Below are 20,861 nucleotides of genomic sequence, written 5' to 3' on the forward strand. Positions count from 1 at the left end.
AAAACCATAAATTGATCCTGCAAGTCATGATCGGGGCTTATTTTCCTTCTTTCTCTTCTAAGCCCAGATGAATTCCTCCTGAAAGGCAGCTCACGCTTCCGCTCTGTCCATTTTTATGCATGCTTACTGTTTTACACATCAAACAGGGTTATGTGTGCTTTTTCAGTAACGCCTGCTGAAGCATGGAAAGGATCAACATTTCATTTTCATTACATTTCATTTATTTCTCTATTTTGGAGGAAGGGTTCCATGAAGTATAAGACAGACATAACTAAAATAAGTTTCTCCAGCAGGTGAACGGCATTGGTTGCTAATGTGTCTCCTCCTAATGCAGCTGAATTGCAAGTCACAACCACAGATTTAGAAAAAAATGTCTGCTTGATAATGTCCTTTGCCATGACAAAGTACAGTCACAGGAGTAGTAAAAGGCTAAAAGAATGGCCAGACAAAGACAGATCATCAGTTTGCCTTTAGTTTGAGACTCCTGCAGAGCTGTTACTTGGAAATACCTGCACTGAGTACAGGAACACGGAGATTGCCATCTTACATGTATATTTAGTCTTTGGTTGTATTATTTCCAATGTTATGTAGCTATAATAGCAGGAAATAGAAACCCCCACCTGATACAGAGAGAGATATTACATCATTGCTGTTACAATGCTCCGCTGCAAAAGGACTTTTAAAGGATTTCTAATGATAATGAAAATATTCTGATACAGCATTAAGGATTTCACTACTGAAATGTGTTTAATGTAAATATGCTGTCAGATACCCTTCAAGTAATTGACAAGAGCAGATGATTAGCAGTGTTCTCAATAGTGTTTTTGCATAATCTTACATTTTGACAGAACTCTTCAGCTGCTTTTTATTGTCAGTGCTCTGCAATCAGTAATACTTTTTCCTTGACATTTACTTTGTCATTATAAATCTTGTAAGTGGTCATTTAACTTGTTCAGTATTCATGTAAGAATATCATTACTAACACGTTTGAAAAACGTCTTCCTGTTGAGGAACTATTGTGAAAGTAAACTTAAAAAACCCTAAATGAAGTAGGTTGATGAGTGAAATAAATACCTTTCTGTGAGCATTTTTGTGCATATTTCAAGGATGATTTTAAAATCTCTCTCTTATTGAGCGTTCACTCTTAAGTCATGACATTCAACATGCTTGTTGGATTTTTTTTTTATCTGTTACTTTATTATTTTAATACTATTGTTCAGTTATGATCATTTACATCTGACTGACCAAAATTAAACTCTTATGATCCATAAGCATTCATAATTACATACTGCATGTAACATTAATAGTCAATATAATAAACCTTCATCTTTATTGAAGCATCTCTTGTTTCTACCGCAGTTCTTTAATCTATCTCAATAGATTTCTAGTGTACAGCTCATATAGATTTGGTCAGTGACAAGGGTTAGAGTAGTCTTGTAGAACATTTACTTGTAGCTGTGAAAAGCCCACATTCATCAGAGGATTAGGTCGATCAGATTGTACCAGGATCAATGGAAGGACTGTGTGATCCCTCTTAGGCTGTAATGTGTTCACCTTCTTTGGAGAGAATTCACATACACACACATTTCTCTGTCTTAAAGCCATTTATCTCAGAATGTCAAATTGCAATAATTAACCATTATTGATCTTAAATTCAATTAACTTCATTAACACAGGTCATGATGAGGGTGCTGGTAAGGGAAAGGCTCTTGACAAGTGTCTTTTCTTATATGACATTGAATGTTCACAATCATGGCTATAAACTATTCATACTGTGCCACAGAAGCATCTTTTAAAAATGACAGGAGTTTGGTTGGTGGCTCTGAAGCGACATTTTAATCCCCTCCCCCTCGTCTCCTAGTTCTCAGGGTTTTCCAGCAAATTTTCCATTCAGGAATCAGTGAACCATTTGTTTCTAGCACATTATCTTAGTGTGGCATTATAGCAAACCCCACCTATTCAAATACCCTTCCGTTCAATAGGTGCTGCTAGATAGAGACTCATTTACAGCAGTGTATATTAGTATAGTTAGCAAATGAGTGAAATGAATATTCAGTGCTTCTTTTTGCTCCACATACAAAACAAGCCGGGGCCATCTTGTAGAGGTAATCCTGAGAACCTCTGCTTGTTTCAAGTCCTAAGATTCATATTGCAGTCAATAGTTGTTTTTCTTAAATGAGGGCTGAATAGCAACTGTGAAAGGACACAAAGCTTTGTTGGCCCACACTGAGCTCCTTTCTTAATAGAGGAACTTCATAATAAGCACAAGTTCACAATAGCTGAAATTGTGATTGAAATCATTCGGATTTCTACTATGCCATTCTTACAGATGTATAGAGTTTATTGTAAGGAGGCACTGCAGCCAAAATAGCTATTGAAACTACTGTAGAAAGGGCTTCAATGGGAGATGCAAGTTTGCAACAAAGTGAAGGATCAGGCTGAAGGTCTTTTGGTGCATTCTGAATGTCGTAAGTAGCCATGATTATTTACAAATACATCGCCAAGTAGAACGACTCACTGTAACGGACCGAAGCATTTTAGATGAAAACTTGATTTTAAAAAAATTCGCAGCAAAGGTGGCAGCTCCAGAGGTGTGTGTTAATATTGGTACAGCTAAACACAAATACAGCAGCAAGATCTAGTTGCTGTAAAACTTGTACGATATGGACAAATCGGGAGCAACCAACGATGTGGGAAGATAACAGAAAGTAAGGTGCAAGATTTTTTTTTTCTTGGTGTAAAAAGAAAAGGCTAAACCATAATCAGAAGACTGAGAAATGTGCGTGAAGAGAAATGACAACATCAGTTTTGTTCGGAAACAGATTTCTGTGACAATTAAATGGTCATTTTGTCACTACATTTGCTGTTTCCACTCCACTATACAAAGCATTTACTGAGGAGAGGCAGGGCAGAAGCAGAATGGTTTGATTACTGCATTTGAAGAAACTGAAGTTCCCTTACAACATCTGTTTGCTCAGTGAAGGATTATAATAATTACGAGCTATTAGAGCCATATTGAGAACTTCTACGCTCATGGCTGCTTATCCCAGAGTTGGCCGTGAATCTTGGATTAGTTTGTGGAATGCCCTGTGTGCTTTTCAGTGATGAAAAGATGCCACCCAAATGTCTGGTATCAAGCAGAGATTGTGTCACTCTGTATTTTGGTAGCAATTCATACAGAGAATTTGGCTTTGTCTTGCCAGGATGTTAACAGTGACTTTTAGCTAAAAAAGCCCCCTAAACAAACATGTCTTTTTCTTCAAATGTTCTGGTAAATATTTTTGTCCACTTGAGGGAATACTAATTCTGTGCTTAGAAAAATTCTACAGAGTCCAAAGAACAATTAGGGTCAAGTGTAACATGAAGCTTTTTTTTCCCTGCTGCTGAACTCCTGTTTCACTGACTCCCACTATCATGTGTGCTTGCGTGGAGTGGGACTCTCTAGCAAGTCTGTAGTACTTCACACCAAGCAACTGCCTTGGAAACCAAGGAAAAGCCACTTTGTCAAAGTTAAGAGGGGTTCACATTTATCCGTGTTGAATAATTTATACAGCAAATATAGGTGGCTTTTTTTTCCTGTTAGTAATGCGCTTGGCCATTGAATTTGTGAAGTTTATGTGAAATTTTTGAAACTCTGGGGCTACTTGTGAGCTGATACTGCACCAGCCTGTGCCTGGTTCCCTGATCTCTGGTGGTGGTTCCCTTTGTGGCTGCGTAGCTGACCCTTAACTGGACACGGACAATGAGGAACTTCGTGCTCCTTGGAACGGTGTTCATTTGTAACTTTGGTGCACTTGGAGGAAGGGCAGCCTTTCCCAGAGAAGGCGGAGGGGTGGGGAGGGGAGGAAGATGAGGGTACTACAGGAATGTTGATGAAATGGGATCACAAGACCCTGGGCTGTATCAAACTGAGGAGCAGCTGAGAATTCCCACTGGGTGCCCCCAGTCCCTGTCGCTCATTTACCTACTTGGTCTGGTCCTAGCGGAGCTTGTGAAGGGTTGGTTATGTGGTGGCAGGGAGGCCAAGAAGGTTTTTTTCTCCTTTTTCAGCAGGATCAGCCAGAAATTCCAGGCATATGCTCATAGGAGCTGCTCAAATCTCTACTCCCCCAGTGTGCACAAGGGAAAGGAGATGGATTCCACAAAATACCAAAGCAAGGAAGGTCCTTCTGTCATTGTGACAGTCCATAACCTTTCTCAGCCTTTCCACTGGATTTCCGTCAACCCTGCCGTGCTTCTGGTAACCAGCTCTGGGCACACAGAGTGGAACATGAGCTGTGGTGCTTTAGGCGGTCAGTTGTGTTGTGTGTGTGTGACTGCAGATTTAGGTCAAACCCCTTAAAAGTCTGTTCTTCCTGTCCAGAAAGGCTCCAAACTCTCGTTCTTGTGAAGTTTCTGGTAAGCGCGCCATTCGCTCCTGACTGCACAAGAATGATACCTGAAGAAAGTCTCTAGAAATCAATATGGTTTTGTTCTGTATTTGTTTGAGTAACTTGGACCTTGGGTCTCAACCAAGGCTTTTTAATGTTTGGATCCCTTCTTGTCAAAAAGTTCTTGTAGAAGGTTGCAGGTGAGACAGTGAGCGAGACAGATTTGAGATTAATCCTTGTGCAACCCTACCCATAGAAGAGCAGGCTGCAGTGTGATGGGGTCAAGTGCTCCTCCCCACATCAGAAAACGGTGGTGCTGTGTTTCAAGGGTGGGTAACTTGAGCAGGTTTTAGAAAACCAAGGTGCTCTGCACATTGAATTCAGGCAGTTTAGGCCTCAGGGAGAAATCGAAGCAGGGTGCAGTTTTGGAGGAGGGAGGCATGATCCATCATGATCCATCTCCAGCACAGGTCTGGCAGAGTGGGTGTCACAGTGTACCTGAGCCCTGCTGTGTGCTGGGAGCAGAGAGCTCTTCAGAGGAGAGTTGTGACAGTACATCAGAAGCCTTCCCTGTTTTCCCCACTGTGAAAAGAAGTTTGCTGGCAGTCTGCAGGTTCAGCATTCAGTGGATCCCAGCAGCTTGGCTCGGAGGATATCTGTAACCACAGGCTCTGGGCTGTGCTGAGTGCATGCACCTGGGGGTATTTCACTGGGTGAAATAATTGTTCCAGCTGAAAACTGCAATTATTTTCAATTATACACATATATTGTATTCACATAAACACACGGTGAGGAAACATAGGAACAGAACAAACTTAAATCATCTTCCCATGTTTTGTGTAAATAGCTGAATTATATATATTAACCTACAGGAGTAGCAGGCTCCTTCACTTGTCTTCTTGTCTAGCACCAGACAATTAACTTTTAACTTCTTTCCAGGTTTTCAGCTGTAAACTGTGGATAAGAATGTTTCTTCCACAGGGCTAATGTGAAAAATAAAGCACTCATTGAAGCTTCTGAACACCTCCGTCAAATGATGCTGTCTGATAGTGCCAAGTTTTTTCTAAGCCATCATTTCACATTAGGGTATGCTGTTTTTTCAGGTGTATATTTAGTGAAGGAGATAATGCGTAAACAGGAGGTTTTCGCTTGGTCATTTAAGAAACATCTAAACATTGTTTGGTGTCAGAAAAACAAATGCCTCCCTTATCAGAATTAGTAGCAGTTTTTGAACGTTTCTCTCTTTATTTGTGAGTGGCCTGTACGACACATTTCTTGTGGCACCATAAAGTCTGAAGTGAATGGGAGACCCGAGTCCTGTATGTTCCATTAAACTGCACAAAACCCAGGGGAGTTTGGAATACAGTGACATGAGGGAAAGGTGCCTGATGTAAAATTGCTTTGTTCTATGCTTAGGTGGCCCACACTGTAATGACATATGAACTAATGCCTTGTTATCATCTCTTCACTGTGTGTCCTTGTCCATGTAATTCTCATCTCTTAACACTTACAGTTGATTTGGCCTCTCTGAAGTCTCTCCAAATGTAATACAAGTCCAGGATGCTGAATCAGAGCAGCTGGCTGGCTTCCTCTGGCCTATTTCTGAGCTCTCTGTGGCAGACAGCTGCAGTATTTTCATGAAGGAACAAACAAAGTGCACTTCAAAGTTTTTAGTGCCTAATGATAGCCGCCCATTCGATTGGCATCCTATGTCCCATCCATCCACACCACTTCCCAGTGACTTAATCCTACACGCTCAACGGCATGAAAAGGCTGCAGATTTATCAACGCACAAAAAGATCCAGCTAAACAAGCATTAATCATGCACATCACATCAAATTAACATGTTCAAAATTAATATTCTTGACCTTGCCAGTGGGCAGAATAATCCGTCTTGCAGTGGGCTCGTGCTCCGGTGCGAGGTACCAGGGACTTGAGCCGACGTGCAAGAGAAGTGCTGACCTCTTCGCTTGGAAATAACATTTCTCTCCCATAATAGACAGTCCTGCCTCTATGAAACAGAACCTTTGACCTTTCTAACAGGAATAATGTCCCTGTCAGGGTGCTGGGTAATCAGTATTGCCATGCCCGTTTAGAGACTGTTGTCATTTGCCACTCTTGTAAACAGGGCAGTCACTCCTGCCTCCCATCCTGACTGCCTAATGAGGAATATGCCAGCATCTCTGCCAAGGAGTGAAGTCTCAAATACAATTTCAGTTACATGGGAATTATCAGTCAGTCTCAGTATAGAAATAGCTCATGTTGTGGGTGAAATGTTTGCCTTTCTTGCTATGAGTGGAAGGCCTGTGGAGTGGGAGTTTTCTAACAGACTAATATAACTCTTTTATATGCCTTCATTTGCATTAGGTCTTTGATTGACTCCATCCACTGAGCTAGTTTTCTCTTGCCTCTGCTCATTAATTTTGTGAATAAGGTTCATCGGCACAGTCAGATCGTCTCCATGCTGCTGTTCCTCTCTTGGCTTTCTCTGCACTGGTGTTGGACTGAGCTACCTCTTAACTCCAAATGGTCCCACCAAAACTGGGGACTCAAACATTAAAAAAAAAAAAAAAATTCTGTTAATTTCTCAGGTGGTTGGTGTGTGATTTAAAACAGAATGAAACAAGTATTTAGGAAAAGGCTGTGCACTGCCAGCAGCAGAGGCAGTGACAGGAGCCACCTCTTGTTCAGTGCCATGGAATGGGGAGTGAGGCTCAGGGTGCAGAGGGACTTTCTCTGGCAGAGTCCAACTCACTGCTCCACTTTATGGCCTAATATGATCCTTTTCCCCTGTTTCTTTTTTACTGGGAATATAATATTGATCCTGTTAGTATTAGCAGCATTTCTGCTTCTAATCTCATTCCGCTTTTATTTTTTTCAAGTGTGAAATGTAGATGGACTCAGGTTCTTTAAGCAGTGAGAAGTTTCTTTTCCCAATGAACTCAAAATGAAAGGGTTTGGAAGATGACCCTTAGTATTACTTGATGATTTTGAATGATGCATAACAAAGATGATCTTTTTTTTTTTTTTTTTTTTTAATAAAAAGCTATTTGGTTAAAGCAAAAATATTTCCAAGGAACTGAGTGGTTTTGATAAACTTTTGTAGCTGAGCGTTTTTCGTGGGAAGAATATTGGAATGTTTTGTTCCTTTTCAAGCAAGCAGCAAATATACTAGTTTAAATGTACCCCCAGTGAGCTAATTGAAACAACAGAAAAAAAATTGGCAAGAAAAAACATAATTAAAACAAGAAATTTCAAAAAGTATCGAAAAGAAATATTTGGCTACATCCAAGCCAAAATATATGGTCTCAGCTGCATTTTTTCAGGAAACGAGGGGAAAATTGTGCATACAGCTGTGTCTGGGAGAACAGCAAAGTACACCTTTAGTGCTGTGGTCTTGTGTTTCCAAAGAATCTCCAGGAGATGTGTGTCCAGCCATTCCCTGGGGGGCTGTTGCCATGCCGGGGATGACGGCCACGCTGTTTGTGCTGGTTCTGCCCAAGAGGAGCTCTGGCAGTCGGGGTGCAGGTGGCAGCTGTGGTGCTGGCGAGCCCAGGACATCCGGAGCACAGCTGCTTTGGCTCCTCGGGGCCATCCCCTGCCTCTGGAGACACTGACCCCTCTCCGCTCTCGTGCAGTAGATCCCTGGTGTCTGTGCAGAGCCAGGTATTTTTGAGTTCATTACTGTCTGTGCAATATGTAGATCATTTTGGACAGTGATGGATCACAATTTATTTCCAGTGGCAAAGAAATGATCCATATCTCAGTTATGAAGGTAATTCCCTCTTGTGTGGAAATAAATTGCATTATACCACAGCTTACCGTTATATATTGACATCAAATGTGGTAATTTCATTGTTACCTAGCACTTTAGTTAATAATTATAACAAATATTAATGAGGGAACTGTCTCTTCTCAACTTCCCTGTGGCTGTACCTGCAAGATGTTTCTGAACCCCTTCGAGATCCTCTTCTCTAGAAACTTGAGGGCCACGCCAGGCCACAGCTTTCCACTTTTTGTCAAATTCTGTGTCACAGTGACACCACTGCTCAATTTTCAGGCAATTTCCTCTGGGTTCTGGTGCCCTGTGAGATGTAAACGAAACACTTTTTTGAGAACTGCAGTTTTTTTGGTCCTTTTTCTCTGGAAAAACAAAACCCAGAACTGCCTAATTTCTTTCATTTCCACCCTTGTTAACTTCTGCCACTAGAATTGCCTTGAAAGTTGTTTCTTTTCCCCTCAGACTTTGCTGTTGAGGCATTGAAGAACAGTTTTACAGATGCCCTGCTGTTCAAGCACCTGTTGTACACTTGAAAAATATTGAACTATGAGGCTTTTTTGTCTTTTTTAAAATTTTTTAAATTTTTTTTTAACATCCGAGGGTAATGGCTAAGTAAGGATGAGCTGGTGACAGTGCTTCTTATAAACAGTTTGTCCTGCAGGCAGTGAATCACAGTGGAAAACCTTTTCACCATCTCCTCCTGACTTTATTCTCTTCTTTCACAGTCCCTTTCCTTTTCCTGTAGGTACTTCAGCAAATTAGAAATTTCTTTGCCGTGGGCCTCCTTGTCCTTATTTCTGGTGCAGTGAGGCTGTTACCTTCATCTGTGCTCATGCAGACCATTTCTTGCCCCTGAGCAAGGTGTGGTGAGGCAGGGACACCTTCCACTAGACCAGGTTTCATCCCTTCTCTCCTCCCTGCAGGGGAAGGAGCAGAAGGAGCCCTTGGAGCTGTCGTGTTTTTTTTTTTTTCAAGTTGCAGATTGCTGGGTTAAATTCCACACTGTCGTTTGTGCCTCATTTCCTGCATTTCTGGATCAAAGACTGATGTCACAAGTTGGCTTCACAACTTGAGCTTAGGAAGGGGAACAGCTATAGAGGAGGCAGCTCCTGGTTAACACGCAAATATGCTTGATAGTTGGTGAAAAGGGCAAAGAAAGCATGAAAGGTAAATAGATTTACATTTAAATGAGCCGCATGCTGGAGGTTTTCCCTAATGTAAAAGTCACTCTCTAAAAAAGCTGTGAATGTGACAAGTCTTTCAGTTCAAACAAAATTCATAAGACTTCAGCAGTGGGAGAAATGAAAATGTAAAGAATAACACACTAATTAGGGAGTTGGTTCTGTGCCCTCTGTTTGTGTTGGTGAGCAATGGGTCCAAGGAGGGCTTGCCACGGTGTGCAGGGATGGAGCCCTTGGATTTGGAATGTGATGTGGTGGTGGGAGTGGGCGGCACACACTCAGGCTGGTGCTCAGCAGCCAGAAAAAACTACGGGCAGGAACACTCAGAGCGCCTTGGTGTGTCACCCCGGCCGGCAGGTGTGACAGTGAGGTCTCTTCAAGGCAGGTAGTGTGGTGATAACTTTGGGTGTCCTTTGCTTTGGGAAAAGGAGATTATTACGCGCTTTCAAAACAGAGGCAAAGAAGCAGGAGTTGTAAAAGAAAATCTGTTTCCACAAGGTGCCATAGGAAAAGGGTATATATTTGCTTCTAAATCACAGGTTTCATGCCATGCTTCCTTCCTTCCATCCTTCCTTATTCAGTAGGATTTGGTGTGGTTGGGAGAGAGGCAGTTAACAGTCAGTTGCCTGCACATTATCAGTAGTTATCTAAAATTTTTCATCTTTAGAGAGTAATTTGAGCTGCTCTGGTCTCCTTAGCTAAAGTTCTGAAAATCCAGCTTTTTCGATTCTATGCATTGGTTTTGTTATGAGTATTTGCAGGACAGATGCTGAACCTTATATCAAATTGCTGCTGTGTCTTTGATATAAACAAAATAATAACACTTTTTTCAAAATATTTTGAAAAAGAGTAAAATAGAGCAAACCAGCACAGCTCTATTTCATTTGAGTGGTAGATTTGTTTCCAAAGTCTGATCTTCGTACCAGCACCTTTGAAGCATGTTATGATAAAATTTTTTAACGTAATCCTTTCAAACTCGGTGCTCCCAAATTTTAAAAGCAGGACCCTTGCTGCTTGAATTTTCTGCATTGAGTGTATCTGAACTGAAATATTTAATCATTATTATGAGTTGCTCTTATGTGATATGTTTGTGCTTTCAAAGGTTTAACTTGTGTTCTGATTAAAACTTTACATGCTTGGAGGAAGATTTGCTACCATTCATCCATGTGAAAGAACAGTAGTGAATATTTTGTATTACCTAACTGAACGAAGAAATACTCCATGTGAAACTAAAAGCCTGATTTCATTGTCACTTTAACAGTTGTTTTGTCTCTTGTGGTTTTCTGATAACATTTAAGCATATTTTCCCTGAAAGAAGTTTGCGAGGTTTAATACTCCGTGTGTGATACCTACTGTAGTGTTCTACATTTTTCAGTCTGTTGGTTAAAGCAGGGCTTTTGGGGGTGTAAACTGCTGTCTTTCTGCACTATTGCCAGAAGATCCAAGCTATAGGTTGTTCAAGATACAAACACCCTACATTTCCCAGATGTGTTGCAGAGAAGGTCAAGTATCAGGTGTCTTTAACCACGGAGTGTACTGAAAATGTGAGTTTTCTCAGTTTATAATTATCTTTGTGAGAGATTTTAAATTCCACTGAAGAGAGTCATATTCTATTTTTGCTTTCCTGCAAATTAATGCATTATGTAGAAATAGATAATTTTGATTAGTTAATGGTTCCTTTTTTAAATGTTTCCATAATTTTCTTGCGTAAAGGAAGAACTTAGGTAGACTTAGTATATGCAAAACAGAAGCACAGAAGCACCATGGGGAAAAAAACTTGTTTACTGTCAGTTGCCAACTGTCCTATTCAAGAGGAGTATCTTAGATTTACATCACCAGTTGCATTACTTGAGGGGAAAAAAAGACAGGATCCCTGTTGGGTGTCCGTGTAGCTTATGCTGAGTAAATATTGACAAAGTAGTCTAAAGAGCAAACACTTTGACATTTGTAAGGTCCACTGGAAGGTCTTGTATATATTTATCCAGCAAGAATGAGTGCAGCATACCAATTTCATTGAACTAGCTCCTGACATAATTCTGCATGGGCTTTCTTGTTGAGGAAGTTGGGTTTAAATGGGAATGGGGCGTTTGTTACACCCGTAAAGAATATCCTCAAATTGCTTTGAACGAGTTGTTTCCAAAGGTTGCATCACTTGCATTTAGCCATCTCTTTTAAAATGTGACATGACTGATAATGATAATTAAAAAAATCTAATTTTTAAAGTTAATTTTAACTGGCAATTTTTTTTTTTTTTTGCTTTGTATAAATTCTTGGTGTTTGTTGTGCTCTATATTTATTAAAGATTGGATCTCAAAACTGTAATGAGCAAAAAATGCTTGCTTAATTTAAATTGTGAATCTGTCTGTTAAGAAATGCATTAGGGGTAGGAGAAGCATAAGACATATTAATTGACAGACAGGAACTGCTGTCTCTGAGGTTGATACAAGTAATTTATTACTTTAGAAATGAATGCCACCTCCAGAATGTGCTTCATTAATTTCAAATTTAGTTTTAATTTCAAGCTGTTGCCCCTTGAGAAGAATAAGGTGGCAAATTATGTTTGAAGAGCAGATTTTTTTTTCTTGCTCTGAAGAAACACTAAATTTTAACTGTTTAATTTTACAAATAAGTGCACTTCTCTGGCTAAAGTAAAAGTATGATGAGCAGAAACTAACTTGTACTTTCTTCTCTTCATAATAGCCTATGTTTCAGACGAACTAAAAGCAGCAGCGCTGGTGGAAGAAGATGTGGAACCTGATGAAAACGCAGTTGATGGGGAGCCTTCAGCAAAATATGCATGTCCAGAAAAAGACTTCAGTAAGAACTGCCAAAGCTACCAAAACTCTCCAACAGCTGAGTTCTCTAGCCATGAAATGGACAGTGAGTCCCACATCAGTGAGACCAGTGACCGCATGGCAGACTTTGAGAGCAGCTCCATTAAAAATGAGGAAGAGAGCAAGGAGGTTTCCGTACCACTGGAAGACTCCACCGTGTCTGATAGTTTAGAGCAAATGAAGGCCGTGTATAATAACTTCCTCTCCAATTCCTACTGGTCCAATCTCAATTTGAACCTTCACCAGCCAATTTCGGAAAAAAACAACGGTAGCAGCAGCAGTAGCAGCAGCAGCAGCAGCAGTTGTGGAAGTGGCAGCTTTGACTGGCACCAGACTGCAATGGCCAAAACACTGCAGCAAGTTTCTCAGAGCAGAATTCTGCCTGAACCGAGCCTTTTTAGCACAGTCCAGCTGTACAGACAGAGCAGCAAGCTCTATGGCTCCATTTTCACTGGAGCCAGTAAATTCCGCTGTAAAGACTGCAGTGCTGCCTACGATACTTTAGTAGAATTAACAGTGCACATGAATGAAACGGGACATTATCGAGATGACAACCATGAAACAGATAACAATAACCCCAAAAGGTGGTCCAAACCTCGCAAACGTTCTTTGCTTGAGATGGAAGGGAAAGAAGATGCCCAGAAAGTGCTAAAGTGTATGTACTGTGGTCATTCATTCGAATCCCTTCAGGATTTGAGTGTTCATATGATCAAAACAAAACACTACCAAAAAGTGCCTCTGAAGGAACCTGTTACTCCTGTAGCAGCTAAAATTATCCCAGCTACTAGAAAGAAAGCATCACTGGAGCTTGAACTTCCAAGTTCTCCAGACTCCACGGGTGGGACACCAAAAGCCACAATCTCAGATAGCAACGATGCACTTCAAAAGAATTCCAACCCCTACATTACACCAAATAACCGCTACGGCCACCAGAATGGTGCCAGCTACGCCTGGCACTTTGAGGCGAGGAAATCTCAAATTCTGAAGTGCATGGAGTGTGGTAGTTCACATGACACCCTGCAGGAGCTCACGGCTCACATGATGGTGACAGGACATTTTATTAAAGTCACTAACTCTGCCATGAAAAAAGGGAAACCAATTATAGAAGCCCCAGCCACACCGACAATAACGTCCTTAGTAGATGAGAAGGTCCAGTCTGTGCCACTCGCTGCCACCACCTTTACGTCTCCTTCCAACACACCTTCCAGTGTTTCCCCTAAGTTAAACGTTGAGATTAAAAAAGAAGTAGATAAGGAAAGAGTCATTGCTGATGACAAAATGAAAGACAAAGAAAAGTCAAGTGAAGATGAGGAGAAGTATGATATCTCCTCAAAATACCATTACTTGACTGAAAATGACCTGGAAGAAAGCCCTAAGGGGGGATTAGATATATTGAAGTCTTTAGAAAACACGGTTACATCAGCTATAAACAAAGCCCAGAATGGCACACCGAGCTGGGGTGGCTACCCCAGCATTCATGCTGCCTACCAGCTGCCTAATATGATGAAGCTGTCATTGGGCTCATCTGGGAAGAGTACACCCTTAAAACCCATGTTTGGAAACAGCGAACTAGTATCGCCAACTAAAAACCAGCCCTTAGTGTCTCCACCCAGCAGTCAGACCTCACCTGTGCCAAAAACAAACTTTCATGCCATGGAAGAATTGGTAAAGAAGGTCACTGAGAAGGTGGCTAAAGTGGAAGAGAAGATGAAGGAGCCCGAAGGAAAGCTCTCTCCGCTGAAGCGTGCGACGCCTTCGCCGTGCAGCAGTGAAGTCAGTGAACCCCTTAAGATGGAGCCGCCCAATGATGGTGGCTTTAAAAGCCAGCAGAACAGCCCAGTTCCTCAGAGAGATGGCTGCAAAGACAGCCCAACTGTGGAACCTGTGGAAAATGGGAAAGAGCCTGTGAAGTCCATTGTAGGTTCTTTAAGTAGCAGCACAGCCATCATCACTGACCACCCTCCCGAACAGCCATTTGTAAATCCATTAAGCGCACTGCAATCTGTCATGAATATTCACCTTGGCAAGGCAGCAAAGCCCTCTTTGCCCGCTCTGGATCCTATGAGCATGCTTTTTAAAATGAGCAACAGTTTGGCAGAAAAGGCTGCAGTGGCCACCCCACCTCTACAGTCCAAAAAATCAGACCACTTAGACCGTTATTTTTATCATGTCAACAATGACCAACCCATAGATTTGACGAAAGGCAAGAGTGACAAAAGCTGCTCTTTGGGTTCAGCGCTTTTGTCATCCACATCGACATCTTCTGCATCTTCTTCATCTACAGTGACAACAGCAAAGACATCTGCAGTCGTGTCATTCATGTCAAACTCGCCGCTACGCGAGAATGCCTTGTCAGATATATCTGATATGCTGAAGAACCTGACAGAAAGTCACACATCAAAATCTTCCACACCTTCCAGCATATCTGAGAAATCTGACATTGATGGTACCACAATAGAGGAACCAGAAGAGAGTACACCAGCTCAGAAAAGGAAGGGACGTCAGTCTAACTGGAACCCTCAGCACTTGCTCATATTGCAGGCCCAGTTTGCAGCCAGCTTACGGCAGACTTCAGAGGGGAAATACATCATGTCAGACTTGAGCCCTCAAGAAAGAATGCACATTTCCAGGTTTACGGGACTCTCGATGACCACAATCAGCCACTGGCTGGCCAATGTGAAATACCAGCTCCGAAGGACGGGGGGAACTAAGTTCCTTAAAAATTTGGACACTGGGCACCCGGTGTTCTTTTGTAATGACTGTGCTTCACAGATCAGAACTCCTTCAACTTATATCAGTCATCTTGAATCGCATCTGGGTTTCAGGTTAAGAGACTTGTCCAAACTGTCCAGTGAACAGATTAACAATCAGATAGCACAAGCAAAGTCACCATCTGAAAAACTGGTGACGTCCTCTCCAGAGGAAGATATCGGAACTTCTTATCAGTGCAAACTTTGTAACAGGACTTTTGCAAGCAAGCATGCTGTTAAACTTCATCTTAGTAAAACACATGGGAAGTCACCAGAGGATCATCTTCTGTATGTTTCGGAGTTAGAGAAGCAGTAGCATTTGCTTTTGATTAAAATAACTGTAATTTGCTTTGAGGAAAACTGTCAAAGACGCCTTAAAGCTACTGTTTAGTTCTTGGCACATGTTCTTATTTTAACTCCAGAGTCGCTCTGGGCTGAACTGTTTTGTATAACTGTACAGTGTTTAAATAGAGGTGCATAATCAGCTGTTGTTACTGGTAAAATATGAAGGTTAAAATGCAGTGGTAAGTGTTTGGAACTTTGTGTAAATTGGATTTAGTTGCTGTGCATCCCTCTGATGCATCAAGCTGCATGCATTAACAGACAGTTTAATTGAGCATTTATAACTAATTCTGGTGCACTTTTTCATGTGACCTAAGTGTGCTGGTATTTCTCACCCTATAATCTTTAGCCCTCTGAGTACTTTGAAGCACTTTTGCATTAATTTGGTAAAAAATGTAAGGATATGCTTTTTTTTTAGACCCTTACTAGCTTAGTCCTGATTACTAATATGAACCTCCATTTATGCAGAGGTGTCTCACACCTTGAAATTTAAAAATATAATTTTCACATTGAAACATAGATGTATATATTGTATAGATTTCAAAATCTCTTATGAAAAATGTGATTGTGGTTAATGCCATTTCCTTTTTTTTTTTTTTTCCCCAGCATTTTCAGCAGCAGTGGGGTTTGTACCTGATAAGTCCCGGGTATAAACTGTACCTATATATAGTGTATATTTCATTTTTTTTAGATCTAACAGTTTTTCCTTTAACAATCAAACATTGTAAATTATGTGATAAAAGATACCACAGATAGCATTTATAAAGTATTCAGAAACATTATTCTTAAAGCAAAGTATGTTTTCCTTTGTTTTGCTATACAGTACATCTATATTAAGAGAGGTTCATGTTTAAATTATACATATTTATTAGTGTTGCTATCATTTGTTTGGTTTTTTTGTTTTTGTTTTTGTTTTTTTAAACTGTCTGAAGAAACAGAAGCCACGGACTGCATTCCTGGCATGCATTCTAACTGTTTTTGCACAACATGACTTTTAAAGGTATTTATTAGTAAAAAAAAAATAAAAATAAAATAAAAATAAAAAGAGAAAATTCAAAATAAACTCAGTGCTCAAAGGGTTAAATCTATTTGAAAAAAAACTTGTACTGTATTTCCTAAACATTGATAAAGCCTTTAAAATGTTTGTACTGTAATACTTTGCTTAAAAAGTTATGAGGCATTCTGTGATATAACCTCTTTTACTTATTTATAAGCGCTCTTGGTTGTTATTTCCTATTGTAGAATGCCTTTTTATTTCAATTGGTAACTTTCTGTTTTGTTCTGCCTAATTATTCTCCCAAGATTCCATACTGCAGCTTTATCTTTAGGCATATGAAAGGTAACCCGTGGTTACCAGCACACTAAGTGATTCTGTTCGTCTCCATTTTTGGCAGTTAATTTGCAGAAGTAACTGACAGCTGACACCATATGAGAATCTATGTATAAAATATTGGCATGTAAACAGCACAGACACTGTAATGCACTCTGTGCCCTGTTTTGTTGTTGACAATGAAGCACCATTATATGACTCTTCATATAACCTTTTTTTCTACAGCAGCATTAAAATTGTCTTTTTGCTATAATTTTGTGTTGCGTTCACAATTATGTCTGAAATGTGCTACGACTAACGAGCACATTAAAATTAAATTGTATGCTATCTGTTTATGACTGAAGCTTGAGTAGGTTTCTTCATCTGCCAGGTGCTGGCAGTCAAAAGCTGCACATAAATCACCGGAGTTTTAGTGAACTTTAGCATTTAAAGAGCAGGGTAGCACTTATTCAAAGGCTGCATTAACAGAGTTTTTTTTCCCCCAGAAGAGATAAATGAGTGTTATAACTCCCTTTTAAGCATCAGGTAAGGCTGGCTGTGGAGAGGGGGGTTATCAGCAACGCATGGCAAAGCAAAGAAGTGTTTTGCTGTGAGTTCAGACCCAGGCAGGCACCACTGCTCACCCGCCTTCCTCTTGAATGCGCTGAGCAGAGTCTGCACCCGAGGGTGTTCCACAGCTCAGAGAATCCCTTTCCACCTCCCCACCGTTTCCAAATGACAGGAGAAGGAACGTGAGACCAGTGACTTCAGCTCTGTGCTTTTGAAGTGAGTCCTCTTCTGGCCCTACCTGCTGCTGGACAGCACTCCGGGCAGGTAGAGAGGGGGAGAGGAGGTGAATAAAAACACACCAAAGAAAAGCAAACAATCTGGAGTATTTATATGGTAACGACAAGACTTTTGCCGGTGTTGACAGGTCATCCCATCAAGACCATTGTAAACAATTTGCATCTCCAAACACCTATATTACTATGCATGTAAATAATGTCTTTTGCCAGTCAGGTGAATTCTGAGTGCAGGGATGATTACATGGGAACCAAACCCACCATCACAGCACTTCAGTATCCTGAGTGAAAACTACCACCCGAATGTCGAACGTACAGTTTCCTTTCTCTTTTTAAAAAATCCACTGTCTTCCAGGAAGCATGTAATTGAATCTTTGGTTCTCTTTGTCTTTCCCTTTTTCTTTCCGTTTTTCCATCTTTCTCTGTAACGTTTAAGGCCAGTACCACGTCTCAAAAATGTGTTGGAGTGTTCTGTTCATTCTACAGAAAATGCTGCTAAGTGGACCAAGTGAATGGGATCAGGGCTTTGGGCTTTTTCCTCCTCTTTTGGCTCACGTTTGTGTCTGATTTTAAGGTCATTTGTGTGTCAATGTTTATGGCCTCGGCTCAAATTCCAGCAATAAAATCACGGCAGTTTTACTGGTTGACTGTACCATCCCAGGAGTCCCTCACTTAGTGAGGAAAGGGAACCTGGCTGGCTGAAGTCTTCCCTGGAGCCTCCCAGGTGCCTGTCCACATTTTTTACAAATACATGATCTCAGCCTAAACCCAGCCAAACTTTTTACCTCTACAGCAGAGAATTCCTCTTTTGAAAATTATAACAGCTTAAATATAGTATTTGGTTGCAAACCAGAAATTCACACATAAGGAGACTGGCAGATTATTGCATATATTGTCAATCAATGTATTTTTAAGATGCACCATTGACTTATAATAGTAATGCTGAAAGCTCTGTACGCAGTACTGTTATCTGGGACACGGGAGGGAGTAAAAGCAAGAGACTGCAGAGTCTGCAGGGTTCTTTCCACTTTTAAAATACAGGCAGGGGATCTGATGATCTGATGTAACCTCCCTGATCTGGTTAAAATCAATTTCTGGGCCTGAAAGTGCAGTGAGATGTGCCAGGTACAAATTCAGAGAGTGACCATATCTGCCAGCGTGTACCAGAAAGGACTTTTTAATGTGCTTCTTAAAATGTGCTTGAAACTTTGCAAATGAATGGCTAGTCAGGATCTGAATATCCCAAATTTATTAAAATAAAGTTCAGCTTGCATTTCAGAACCTCCAGGACTGGCATACCAATGTGATTTCACATTATAAAGAATTTAGAGAAGCAATGAACTAGAATAATGTTCTTTTCATCCATACACTGGTATGTATATTGGCATGGTAACTATTAGTGCTAACCAAATCACCAACCTAGCTGTGTTAAGGTAATTTTTTTTCCTGTTAGACAAACACGAAGGTATAAATGCAGGATTTTCAAATAAGCGTCTGACTTCTGACTTTTGCTTTGCATTCGATATTTTATTTAGAAATATGCAGATCAAGTGCAAGAGAAAACAAAATGCCTCAAGAAAGGGGTTAAAAATGAAATTGTGATGGGTGAGAAGAGCTTTAAATCACAGGTGTATAAAGGTGACCCTGGTCTAACCCCACCCAAGTAGTGGCTTGTTGCAGCATACTGTATATCTTCCAGCCATCACATTTACGCAGTATCTTAAAATAACATTTGTGATAAATGTGCAATTTAACTAATTTATGGTGCTATGATGTGCTCAGGGCTACATGCAAGATGAAAATCTTAAATGGAGCTTGAACAGCTCACTTCACAACAAGAAATCAATATGCCAGATCTTAGAGAGCTGTTCACTGGAGTCAACATTTAGCAAAAAAAAAAAAAAAAAAAAAAAAAAGAAAAAAAAGAAAAAAAAATTCAGGGAATATATCTTTAAGTTTTAGTGAGTAGGAAATCTAAAATTAACTGAAATAAGACTTTTAAGCTAGCATAAGAAACTGTTTCTGAGACCAAAATCTTTCTAGAATCTTCATTATATTTTATTTTTGTATTAAAATTGAAAGTATTTTAATTATGCAGGTGCTTTTGTGGTAACCACTATGTGAATTTTTTTTATCCAAACCAAGGCAGATTAGTGTTATCAATATGGGAATTATCTGTTACATTTAAATATGGCTATGTATTTTGCTATATAAAGCTGAACATGGTATGACTCTGCATGTTATGACAGCAAAAAAATCTGGCTATACTTTGAGTTTAAAAAAAAATACTGGCATGTATTGAACAGAAGAACCTTTTTTAATTTTACAAGTTCTTATTTCAGATGCAACAGAAAAAAAAAAAGGAACAGTGGTGCAAGGGGAACGGAGACGACTGGTAATAAAGCTAAATTTAATTAATAAATTTTGTATTTTAAAGTACGCCTCCAGAGAGCCTTATATATTTCCTAGAAAAATATCAAATTATTACGATCACTGCTGCCTGCTTTGTTTGGGTAACTTTTTGTTACAGGAATGTGCTGGAGCTTTGCTAGGTGGTCTGTTACCCACACTGCTCCACAGAGCTGAAACACAGGGAATGGTCATAAAACTGGATTTTATCAAGGAAAGCAGGAAAAAATAAAATCAAGATCACCAACTTTTAAAAAGTCACTGGATTGTCCTGTTAGCCAAGGATGAAATAGCACTTAATACTTGCTTGGATAGTTAGTGGTTTAGCATGGAAATACGAATGTGTAACTCCCTTGAGTATCACTAGTAAATACATACAATCTTCAGGGAAAAAAAAAAACCAGAAAATTCTCTTCCCCTGGGACTCTGTGCCAAGATGTGCCTTCCAGCCCTTGCTTGACCTGCTGTAGGTAAATGAGAGAAGGAGAAATAATTATGGAACTGCCATCTCGGAACATGAAAGTGGCTCTGTTGGTCGGGGTGTGGTAACAGTGAATTTGGTTGAGTTTTCAATAATTATCCTGTAATAATGAAAGGCTTGTATATGTTTAAGACTGTAATATTACAGCCCTCATTGAAGAGTATTTGCATAAGAAGTCAATCTTTTACCAGTGAAGGAAGAAGGAATCAGGGTCATTTACAGAAGCGAGTGGAATTATGTATTAACGCATCATTATACATGTCTGAAAGCACTGGGATAATCGGTGAGGTTACAATCTGTTTGCAGGCCTTGGTTTGGAGCAATAATTTTAACTAAACGTTCAGCACGAGAAAGATGACTGAGATTTACTAACACATAGCTCGTGCTGCGTTCATTATCTGGTGCGTACACAAATACGCCAGCGGTGTTCCATAAATTCCTTTTTTAACATGTAAAAACAATCTTCCTTTCCGCTTCCTATCCAGCTTAAGTGTCAGGGTAGCGGTTTGTTTGTTTGTTTTTCATCACCATCTACCAACATATACGTGGGACACATTAACTTCCTCAGCAGCTGTTGCTTGGTTCACTTCGCCTTATTTAT

At 40.2% G+C, this 20,861-nt stretch overlaps 1 protein-coding gene across 4 annotated transcripts in view; it reads left to right on the forward strand.

Annotated features, from left to right (window-relative positions):
* Window positions 1–20,177, forward strand: part of TSHZ3 (teashirt zinc finger homeobox 3) — a 69,992-nt gene extending 49,815 nt beyond the window's left edge. For all 4 annotated transcript variants that reach the window (XM_066194278.1, XM_066194282.1, XM_066194281.1 and 1 more), the window contains exon 3: window positions 12,033–20,177. In XM_066194278.1, the coding sequence (XP_066050375.1) occupies window positions 12,033–15,232 (3,200 nt within the window). In that variant the 3' untranslated portion in view covers window positions 15,233–20,177. The remainder of the gene's footprint in view (window positions 1–12,032) is intronic.
* Window positions 20,178–20,861: the final 684 nt, after the last annotated feature.

Source organism: Chamaea fasciata, unplaced genomic scaffold, assembly GCF_029207755.1.
Source record: "Chamaea fasciata isolate MVZ Bird 193981 ecotype frontalis unplaced genomic scaffold, bChaFas1.0.hap1 SCAF_12, whole genome shotgun sequence".
In the NCBI taxonomy this organism is placed as follows: Eukaryota; Metazoa; Chordata; class Aves; order Passeriformes; family Sylviidae; genus Chamaea; species Chamaea fasciata.